The sequence below is a fragment of the Rattus norvegicus genome, chromosome 6 (genome assembly GCF_021556685.1).
Source record: "Rattus norvegicus strain SHRSP/BbbUtx chromosome 6, alternate assembly SHRSP_T2T, whole genome shotgun sequence".
NCBI lineage: Eukaryota > Metazoa > Chordata > Mammalia > Rodentia > Muridae > Rattus > Rattus norvegicus.
In genome coordinates this window covers 83,294,495-83,306,303 of record NC_141539.1, presented here as the reverse complement: position 1 = coordinate 83,306,303, position 11,809 = coordinate 83,294,495, and the positions used below count along the sequence as shown (strand labels likewise).

General features: G+C 40.8%; 1 protein-coding gene across 3 annotated transcripts in view; it reads left to right on the top strand.

Annotated features, from left to right (window-relative positions):
- The first annotated feature begins 2,618 nt into the window (after window positions 1–2,618).
- Window positions 2,619–11,809, top strand: part of Fbxo33 (F-box protein 33) — a 33,787-nt gene continuing 24,596 nt past the window's right edge. The window contains exons 1-2 of one of the 3 annotated variants that reach the window (XM_087553204.1): window positions 4,298–5,188; window positions 8,347–9,203. In XM_087553204.1, the coding sequence (XP_087409330.1) occupies window positions 4,566–5,188; window positions 8,347–8,599 (876 nt within the window). In that variant the 5' untranslated portion in view covers window positions 4,298–4,565 and the 3' untranslated portion in view covers window positions 8,600–9,203. 3 annotated transcript variants of the gene reach the window in all.

Sequence of the window (11,809 nt, the reverse complement as noted above, 5' to 3'; positions counted from 1 at the left end):
ATTTAGCTCAAAACAAGTTGCCAAATCTAAGCAATAATGGGGAGAAAATTCTAATTACCTAACTGGGAGAAAAGCACTAAACTTAGCATGTTTTAAAAAGAACCATATAAAAACACAGAATACTTAAAATTGTCTTTTGGAAAAATAAGACAAAACAATGAACTAATACATCTCTACAATAGAGTTATGAGAAAAAAACAGACCCACTGCCTGTCAACAGGTAGGCAATTCAATCCAATCCATCCACCTGGATAAGGCAGCCCTAACAACCACCAACGGTTGCCTGGGTTTCAAAAAATAGGCATGGTGGTTGCCATGGTGACAATATGCCTCTTTTGGAACCTGGAACTCAGTAGTACTAGGTATTTATGAGCTTCATAACACCAGTGCCTCCTCCCACACTCTGAATCATAGCTCAGGCTTTATAACTTCATCAAATCTGATTTCATACTGACTTTTGTAAGTCAACAATGTTCCTTTAGCAATATGAGTACATAAATGTCAAAAAAAAATCTAGTTCACTTAACACGTTAAGTGCACATACTCAATGGACAATTAATGTTAAGTGCCTTAAAGTTCTGTGGCACTATTGGAAACTGCTGTTTTCTTATTGTACTTGGGCATGATCGTTTCTTATTAATTCATTTCTTAGCTTATAGTTATAGGTAACAGTATTCCTATCTCTAATAAGAAAGTAAAAATTGAAACATAACTCTTAGAAACACCTTTAAGTAAAATATCTTTTATTTAAGTAACATTCTTAATTATTAAAGCCTAGCCCAAAAAGGCATCATATTGGTAGTAAAACACTAAGGAAAAAAATATCAGTTACAAATCACAATTTCACAATTTTTTCTCTTTATTTTTATATATTTTATTTATTTTTTTATTTATTATTTATTTATTGATTGATTGAGACAGGGTTTTTCTCTGTAGTCCTAACTGTTCTGTAGACCAGGCTGGTCTCCAACTCAAGATCTGGCTGTCTCTGCCTCCTGAGAGCTGGAATTGAAGGTATGTATCACCAACGGCCATGTTCACAATTTTTTGATGCATTTTGGTGATGTGCATCTAATAGACTGCCAATGATATCATGCTGCTACTTCTGAATTTCCTTTCACTCAGTTGTTAGTTTGAATTAAAGAAGAGCACATTTATAACAACCTGAACTGAAAACAATCTAGACATCTATCAATTACTGATTGGACATAACCAAAAAAAATGCAGAATGGAATATTTTCAACATAAAGAAACATGTAACATATTATAAATGAACCTCAAAACATTATAAGTAAAAGAAACTGGAGAGTCATATATTGTATAATTTCATCTGAAATGCCCAAAATAGGCAATGCAGACAAAAATATACACAATGGTCTGGGAAATGGTTGAAGTGAGGATTAGCCAAATATGGAACCTTATTTGTGGACTGAAAATGTTCTGAATCTGATTTATTGTGATGGCTGCATCATTCGACAAAATTACTAAAGATCATCCAGTTACACGTTTGGAACAGAAAGTTTTGTGGCATGTAAAATACATCTCAATGAAAAGGTAGCTGTGTCTTTTTAAGAGCCAAAGACCAGGGCTGCAGAAATCCCTTCCCCGATGAGAAAGCAGAGAGCAAACACGTCACGCAACACATTTAAAGTTCTCCCGGCTCCATCACAACAGCAAACGCAGAAAAGGACTGAAGCTCAGTTTCACCTTTCCACTCATTTTACTAAAATGGCTTAGTGATTTTTTTTAATTTACACCTTATGGATCAAATGTTCTTTCGTACATATTTTAATGCATTGTTTACTCTTTTTTCTCCCCCACCTTTTCTTTCTCCATAATCCCTCCCACTCTTCACAGATGCTCTTCCAAAATTCATGCTTTTTGGTTTTGTTTTGTGATCACTGTAGCCCGGAGAGCGCCCCCTGCCTGTAATACAACTGAAAACAATAACTGTTCCTCCCCCAGAATCCATCAGTTTTCAAGGGTAAGATAGAGAAAACTTTTTAAAAATTAAAAAAAAAACTATAGAAAAATTTATTTGAAATAGGATTCTGCAAGTACCAGAATTAGAGAAGCAATGATTCAAATATATAAAACATTCATGATTAAATAGTAATTTGCAGAAAAAACAAATCCAAGAAAAATCCATCTGACATCTTCCATGTTACTAGTTCTTTTTTAAAGAAAGCTTCTTAAGTCTACAGAATAATACAAATAACTGTAGATACAATAATGGAAAAGGTAGTTAACCACCATTTTAACGTGATTCAGGCAAGAATTATGAATTGTTGTCAGACCTACTAAGTGTATGGCTAGAGGAAGAGGAGGACATTTAAGAAAACAAACCAAAATGCTTCCCAGATTACATAATGGAGGAAAACAAAATTTAAAATTACATAAAGAAATACAAGTGTGGCCCTTAATTGGATCCTAGTTTATACAAAGCAGCTATAAAACCTATTTTGGGAAATAATTGTAATTTAAATATGGAATGTTAGTAAATATTCAAATATTTTTGCCACCTGTAATGTCATCTTTGCAATCTGTTTTTATGGAGGTTGTATTAGTAGGGGTTTCTCTAGCATCACAGAACTTATTAAAATTCCATATACATATGGAACTTACAGGGATGACTGCAGTATAACTAACCCAACAATGGGCAGCTGTGCCCGTTGGTCTTCTGTATATTCTGGAATTCCAAAGTAGGCTCCAAAGCCAGTGAAGGAATGAATGTGCTAGCAAGAGAGGGCATTCAGGCAAAGAGCAAAACTGCCTTCTTCCATGTAATATAGACTTCCAGCCGAAGTTGTGGCCCAGATTAAAGGTATGTCTTTCACCCTCAAGATCCAAATCAGAGGTTTGTCTTCCTACCTCAAAGGTCCCAACTAGAAGTGAATTTACCCACTTCAAACCAAGCCACACTTTCACAAGTGTGCCCTCCATTTCTGGATCGTAGTTCACTCCAGATAAGAGTCAAATTGGCATCCAAAAATAGCTGTAACAGGTGTACACTAAAGCGAAGCTCCAAAGTCTGTCTCTCTTCAAAACACTTCAATGACTTTGAAGCGGAAATTCAAATCCAAGCCTTATTTTCCTAATTTACTGTTGCCACTTAATGTTCACTGAATGCTTATAAAACAGTAATTACATCGAAATTTACAGGCGAGGGTTCAAAGAAGTGACCTACCTGGAATACATTTTTTATTCAAAGTACCAACTGAGCTGACGTAAATTTAAAGGTAAAGGGATACTATTATTATCTTACTAGGTTCATGACACCAAAATGTATAAAAGAAACGAGAACGGAAAGGTCCGCTGTCATATCATAGGGCTAAAAACATCTAGAATAGGTAGTTGCTTAGTGTAAGAGATTGTTCCAACAATTTGAAGCAGTAGACATAAAATCTCTTAACCCTTTCCGATATCGCTGCTTCCTACAACTTGAGTGAGCTACTTCTCATGCTGAGAACTCACAGGGTTGTTTTAAAAATCCCTTTCTTTGGGATCACCAAACTAAACAAAGGGTTCTCTCCGACTTGTTTTTAGGAGTATCAGATAATACTAAAATATTTACTTTAATTCATGTTACTTTTGTATTCAGGGGCGTGTTGTTACAGAGGTGAATGTACACTGGTGCACTGACCATCTGTGTCTACAGCTCTCTTCAAAAACACTTAAATGATTTTATGAAACTGAAAATTAAAACCTGTCTTAACTTCCTAATTTGATGTTACCTCTAAATGATCGTTAGCTAGTAATAAAACACACTAATTACACAGAACTTCTGCAGACAAGGGTTCAGAGAGCCTTTATGCCTGGGTACCAGCCTTAAAGACGAAAATCGTTAGCCATTTTTTTCCCTGCCCCTCTAAACGCGAAGGATGGCGTTGTCGTCACTCGTTCCTCATTGGGGAGTGGGCGGCCTCTGCACGTCGGCCTCTGCACGTCGGTCCGCGTGCCGCCACGACCCGCCTTTCGGTAGCCGATTTTGTCCTACTCTGAACAAGTAAGATGGGAAAAGATGCTGCGTGCCGGCCCTCGGGAGCCGCGACCTCAGTTCAGCGAATGAAAAAGCGTCGGGTCTTCGCGCAGCACGCCGGGGTTCCGCCACGAGCACGCTGGAAGGGCCAGACCTACCCCGCGAGGGACGCTCTGAGTGGTTCCGCCCCCCACGCCCTAGCCACGCCCTCCGGTTTGCTGACGTCCTGGATCACGTGCCACGAGATCCAGGCAACCAGGAGCTCCCCGGTTCCGGAAGTCGGGCCAGGCTCCGCCCGTCGCCGCCGACGTCACGCTCAGTCCCTACCACTACGGTGCCTCCGCGTCCGAGTACGGGGAGAGCCGCGGTTTCCTCCGAAGCAGCGCGGCCGCTTCCGGGCCCCCGGTCCGTTCGAGCGAGGATTTTGAGGTTGTTGACTGGCTGGCCGGGGAACACTTGCGTGCGGTACAGAAAGCCGGAGGCGCGCAGGCCTTCCCGCCCAAGCCTTTCCCCCTCTCAGCCACTCGTGGTGCACTTGGTTCCGCCGAAGCGCACGACGGTTCCGCCCCCTTCTTCCTTGTCATTGATGTTGTTGTTCTTGTCAGTGCCGCAGCCCCGACCGCCGGGAGCGCGAACCCGAGCCGGGGCCGCCCGGGTGGTGCGGTGGCGGCGGCGGCAGCGGCTGCGGCTGCGGCAGCTGCGCCGGCTGCGGGGGCTGCTGCGAGGACTGCGCGGGCGGTCGGGGACGGGCGGCCGGCGGCGGAGCCGGATGGCTCTGTGCGGGCAGGCGGCCGGCGCCGCGTCGCTGCCCAGCGAACTCATCGTGCACATCTTCTCCTTTCTGCCGGCGCCCGACCGGCTGCGGGCCTCGGCCTCCTGCTCGCACTGGCGGGAGTGCCTCTTCTACCCAGCCCTGTGGCCCCAGCTCCGCATCTGCCTCCGCGTCTCGCCAGCGGAGCAGCCGCGGCTCGAGTTTCTCATGCGCAAGTGCGGCTGGTTCGTACGGGAGCTACGGGTTGAGTTCGCCGCGGAGAATTATCTGAGCGGAGGCGGCGGCCCGGGCGACGGTGGCGGAAGCGGCGGGGGCACCGACACGGGCAACGGAGGGGAAGAAAGTGAGGCCCTGCAACTCTCCTCCCGCTGGCTAGAAGTGCTGCGCATCTACTTGGAGCTGGTGTTGTGCGTGCTGCTCAGCATCCGGAACAACAGGTAGGCTTGCGTGGGGACCACGAGGGTCGTCTCCCCTTCCTCTCGCCTTGGGAAGATCCCGTGGGGGTGTGCCGGCCGGCTTCAGGGTGGCCTTGTGTCGGTGCAACTATCGGTCCTGACCGGACTGTTTCCGGAGACAAGAGATGATAATGGGACTTGGCGAGACACTTTATCAAACGATGTTCCTAGAGCGTCTCAGGCATGGTTTCATTCATCCGTTCTTGGCAATGGGATAGAGCTACTGGGCAATGTCATTACTTTATGCGTGGGAAAGTTGTGAGGCGTCTACAAAAAATAAGACAGTTTTCTGATTCTGAATTTGACCATTGGCGATAGGTAATTCATAGTGACGAGGTGAGTAATTTTCCTGCTGATGTCCCTGACTACAAGAATCATAAGAAATCTTTAACAGTCCTTTCCCTACCTGAAATAGTTCTATTAGCCTGGACCATGCCCAAAACTGGGAAGAGTGCTAGTTAAAATCATTGAGGGAGAAAATTGTCAGACTTGAAGCTTCAGCCCATGCACCATCAAACTGAACTTACTCCCAATGATTAACACAAAAGTAATGCAACATAACTTGGGATGGAGTAAAGGAGCTGGGCAGACTGGGGGTGGAGGTAAGTATAAAACTGTCATTTCGAATCAGGACTTTTATTATAATTCCACCTAGAGCTCATAACCCGTATTCGGACTCCAGGGCAGACTCCATATCCTATCAGTATTTCTCTTTTGTCCCATGAAAGTCTAGTGCCTGTCCAACCATACTTATATTTTCTGTATCTGAATATTTATTCCAACCTTACAGTGGCACTCCTAATTCGGAAGAAAAATAAGTGCAGCACAAATAATTTAGTGGTTTGACATTCCAACATTGCTAGGGTCAAGGCAGAAAATATTGTCCCACTTTGCAGACCAGAAATGGGTGCTTAGTAGGACAAGTGATGTACAATGTTATATGGCACTGTTTTTCTCTAAGCAGTGTCCTTCCTTTCACTTTGTGTTAAATAGGGTTGAGAATGGATTGTGATTAATGCTAAGCCAAATATGTCTTATGTATAGACTACATTTTTTTTTCCATGATCTATAATTAAATCAAGAGTTTAAGCAAGGGTGGTGGTGGCATTTGCCTTTAATCCTAGCACTTTGGGGGGCAGAAGCAGGGGAATCTCTGACTTCGAGGACAGCCTGGTCTACAGAGTGAGTTTCAGGACAGCCAGGGTTACACAGAGAAACCCTGCTTCAAGTAGGTTAAGCTACATTATAGCATCATATTGTATATGGACGCCAGGATGATACAGATCTGGAATCCCAATATGTGGGAGCTAGAAGCAGGGAACTTAGGAGTTCAAGGTCATCCATCATCTTCTGCATAGCAAGTCCAAGGCCAGCATGAGCTTTGTGAACTCCTGTCTCAAGAAACAAAACAATACAAAAAAAATTGTTTATGGGAACTTTTTTCCAGGGCCCTGTTTCATAAGCTTTTCACATGAAGCCATTCCACTTTCTTGCTTTAATTTATTTGTCAGAATTAACTAAGGCTAAAATTTTTCTTAACCAGGTTGGGGGCTTTCTCTCAAGATTTGAGCATAGCTAGAGACCAGCTGATGTGTTCTGAGTCATCCAGCCCCTGCAAAAAGAGGTTGGGGGTGGGGTGGGGCGGGAGCATAGTGCCTTTGATTCAAGTAAGAACTTTCCACAGTGCCTAGCTTTTCTCAGTGTTTTTAATAAACTATGGGTGGATCTATAGCATGTATACACAATAGTACGGTACTACATTTTATCTTTAGTTCTTTTCCTTTCATCTTTACCATTTAAGTCTCTGTCCTAATGTACTTGTTTGTGAAGTTCTGTGTGTCTGCTCTTCTGAGTCTGCTATCACTTCTCTGCTAACAACTGTCAGTTGTCCGTGATTGTGAGTTTTTCCTTCCATCTGCTATAGTGAGTACACTGATGCTTTGGTAGCGTGTTCATTATGTATGTTTATATTATTTGTACTAATGCTATCTCTCTTAAAATTAAATCCTGTCGGACTGGGGTGTAGCTTAGTTGGTAGGTGCTTTTCTGGTATACAGGAAGTTGTGGCTAGGTTCAGTCCCTAGCACCACTTATTTTGACAGTGGTAGCACACACACTTGTCCTTCAACACTCGGAAGAAGCAGAAAGATCCAAGGTTCAAGGTCAGCCTTGTCTATATAGCTAGTTTAAAGGAATACACGAGACCCTTTTTTTTTTTTTCCCAAAAAAAGTTATGTTTATATGTTTGGAGATAATGTCATTTTTATTTTTGGAACTGTCTAAATACTCTGATACTGGAAGTACTCAAATGATAAAAATATAAATGAGACTTTTCCTTAAAGCTTTAACAAATTAAAAACATTTTAAGCTAACTATCTTATTCACTAACTTCAGTGAAGCCTGTGGCCTTCTTTTTTTTTGTAAACTTTCAGTGTCACTTGTGATTCTGTGATTAAAAACTACAAACCTAAAACAGTGTATTAACAATGTCACTTAGTGGTTTTTTGATGGTTTTTCTAGTGTTGAAGTACTGTGTGTTCTACCACTGCCAATTTAAGTGCTGCTGGGAACTGAACCCAGTGCTTCCTGTATGCCAGAACTTAGTAATAAGAAATAAACATTATATATTCTTTTAATTTATAACGCTCTTACTTTATGATTTCTGCCATTTTTAAACATAAAAGTATGAATTATACTGTACCAGACATTCCACTTCCCAGCCTTGTGCTGAATGCCTTACACAAGTCATAGTTACTTTGATTTTCTTCCAAGTATGGCCATGCCTTACAGGAAAAGAACCAAAATGTTGACCTAGAGTTGTGGGGTATAATCAGTGTTACTGATCTTCTGAGAGAATAACTGTCTGTCTGTTTTGAGTTGAATTATTTATACTGTCAGAGTGATTATGGCTGCCATACTGGTATCGAATGTGTTAAGAACAGATGATCATAAACAATAAAGAATACCTCTTTGCCAATAAAACACAGGGTTTCAGAAATATTTCTTTAAAGGAGGCAAGACCTCCTGCCTTGTCTCGAACTGCAGTAAAAGCTCACTAAAATGTTTTGTTTGTTTTTGTTTTTTAATTTGGATTTTTTTGTTGGTGGTAATTTTTTCTTTGTTTTTGTTTCTCTCTGTAGCTTTGGCTGTACTGGAGCTCACTCTATAGGCCATGCTGACTTCAAACTCAAACAGAGTTTGAGTGCTGGGGTTAAATGTGTGCCCCATCACCTACAACTTAAAATGCGTGTTAAATGGGTTAAATTTACTCTGCAGTGGTTCTATAAGAAATTCTGGGAGGATTGGGAGGGGAACACCCATATAGAATGGGAAGGGGAGGGGTGGGGGGTGTTGGCATGGAAACCGGGAAAGGGAATAACATTTGAAATGTAAGTAAGAAATACCCAATTTAATAAAGATGGGGGGAAAAAAGAAAAGAAATTCTACCACATTCAAAACAAGTTCAGAAATACATTTGTAACTTTCAGCTAAGGCATCAGTCATATTTAGTCTTGAAATGCTGTGTTTCATACTTAAGAAAAATGAAATTTTGTTATCAGAAAAATTTGGGATAATATATAATAGACTCACTCATTAAAAAGTATTCTCTTTAGGAGCATTCCCTGAATCTCATGTATCCTAGGCAGATGCAGTTTTCTAGCAGTAGATGTTGACGTAATAATATTGTCTAATTGATGTTTATCGTCTCTGTGTACTGTATATAAGCTTTTCTGAATTGGAATGGTGCTTTTTTTTTTTTTTTTTTAAGATGAAACATTGAACCAGGCCAGAGAAGTTAAATGTGGGATTGGTTTTCTTCTTTACAATTCAAGGCTTTGCTTCTCTTTCCTAGTTTGTAGACTGGCTACTTTATGGTTACTTCTACTTCATTATCCTGTGTGTCAGTTAGCTTTTTTATTCCTGTAACATATGTTTCAGTTAAATTATTAACTGATGAAAAGAGAGATGTTAAAAGTGGTGGTGAGTGTCTTTTAATCCCAGCACTTGAAAAGTGGAGACATGTGAATCTCTGTGAGTTTGAAACCAGCCTGGTCTACAAAGTGACTTCCAGGACAGTCAGAGCTACATAAAGAGAGCCTATCAAAAAAATAATAATTTTGCTTACTGTTTTGAAGGTTTCAGTCTGTTGACCTGTTTGTTGGCTCTAATATTGTTCTGTCTACCCAATACAGTGCCACTAGCCACATAAGTTTATTTAGATTTTAAATTCAAGCCTACCTTAGCCATGAACTTTGAGCATAATCCATATCCCAATTTCAGCACTATCTCAAACAAGGTCCATTAATTCAACAGACTTGAGCCTTACTTTTCTTAAAAGAAAATGCTCCAGCAACTAACAAATACTGCGTGAGACAGCTTTCATTTGATGAGCTCACTGATTATTACTTGGTTTAAACAGCTCATTATAAAATACATATAATATGTGGTGATTGACCAATTCATACTGCCCAAGAAGTATTGCTGATGGAGACAATAGGTAAGTTTGTGAATAACCAACAACTCCATACCTTAAAATGATATGGTAATGGAGTTCCCCAAGATAGCCTTATGATCAGTTAAGATCACTGTGAATAGAGGCTGATCAAACTCACTGGAGAGCTACCATGAGAGGGATTGGAGTTTCTAATGCATGGTACAGTTTTATGTTTATTGAGAATAAGAAATAAGACGCAAAGGGACACAAAAAAAAAAAATAAATAAGACTCAAACCACTGAGAAACCTGAATAAAGTAATTAAATCCATCTTAATGTAGTGTTATTCTTGAGACAGCCTTGGAAGAGTTTTCCTAACTTGAGACCTAAAGTGATAATTAAAAAAATATGGTTATGGTTTTTAGTTTCTGAACACTGAGAGCCTACTATATGCCAGAGAATGTAGACAAATCCCTTGTTCTTGTGACATCTACTTTCTAGGAAGACAATACTCAAATAAAAGGTCTCTTCAAGTTGTATAAATGAAAGTCAGATAATAAAAAGAGTATGGGCTGAGGAAAGAGCTCAGTTGGTTAAGTCCTTGCCACACATGCATGAAGACCTCCTGAGTTCAGTTCCCAGCACCCACATAAAAAATCAGGAATGGTGACTCACACTGTAATCCTAATGTTAGGGAGATGGAGTCAGGCTCCCTGGCTCTCTGGCCACAGGTCTCAGTGAGATAACCTAAGCAATGCGGCCACCGTCCATACCCTGACATCCACATACATTCAGGGACTCATTTGCACAGTAGATAAAAGGAGATTATAGTAGTGACTTAAGTTGGAACAGTAGATAGAGTGGTTCACAAAGACGTCTTTGGAAAAGTCTTTTAGAGCTGTGTGGTGAATGACTAGAGTTGCCCTGTGTGTCTCAGAGCAAATAACATTCCAAGTACAGAGCAGACCTGAGGCCTGAACTTGGCACGATTTTTGGTCTGGAAAGAGTGACGACCAAGGCAAATGAATAACTGAGCCATGTCAGGAAAAGTTCTGGGAGCCAAAGGGGAAGAAAGATGGAGCTATAGAAGCGTGTACAACTGTCTTATTCACTTGCTGCTGCAAAAAGATACCACGAGCAAGGCAACTCTTATAAAGGAAAGCATTTAATTGGAGCTGGCTTAGTATCAGAGGGCTAGTCCATTATCATCATGGCAGACAGGCAAGGTACGGGAGCAGTGCCTGAGAGTTTTATATGCTGATAGGTAGACAGCATGCAGACAGAGACACTGGGACTGACTCCAGCTTTTGAAACCTCAAAGCCCACCCCTAGCAACATACCTCCTCTAACAAGGCCAGGCCTATTCTTCCTCTTACTCCTCAAACAGTTCATCAGGTGGTGTTCTTTAGGGGCCATCTACTTTGCTTTTTGAAATAAGGTCTCAGTTGACCTGAATTCCGAGAACAGACAAGGCTGACTGTTTAGGAGCACCAGGGATCTGTTTGTAAAAGTGGGAGCTGGGCATCTGTCTACATTAGGTCTTCATGCTTGTGTTGTAAGTATTTTACTTACTGACTGAGCTGTCATTTAATTCATGCTTTTTTGATGACTGTGGCTGCAGGTAACTCTAGTCTGTGCATGATAATGTTTTCCTGGCGTGGATGGTTCCACATAACTTGTGAGTCTCTCCTATCCATAACCAGCCAGTTTATGCGTATATTGTTGGCTCTACTATTAAAAGATGGTTAACGGTTTATTGTCACAATTAGAAAACATTTTTATTCCATTGCCATTTAGTGCTTGGACATTGGAAATATGCCCTAAACCTGAAACTAGAAATCTTCCAAAGCATCTCAGTATATTAACTAGGTAAATTTTATTATGATTGTTAATTAAATTCTTATAAACTCAAAACTATACAGTTATTTTAATTTCTTTCTGAATTCCCAAGAAATGTGTTTATAAAAATAGAAAAATTGGAAGATACAGAAAAAAATAACCTCAGCAGATAGCGTCACCAGTAAATGTATACATCTTTCTGCAAAATTGTAGTGCTTTATAATTTTTATCTTTTTCATCAATATGTGCATTTTTATCACATGAAAAATTTTGTTATAAGAGCAAGTTGACTTAAATAAGTCAAACAATTGTTTTCCTGCAGAAACATTA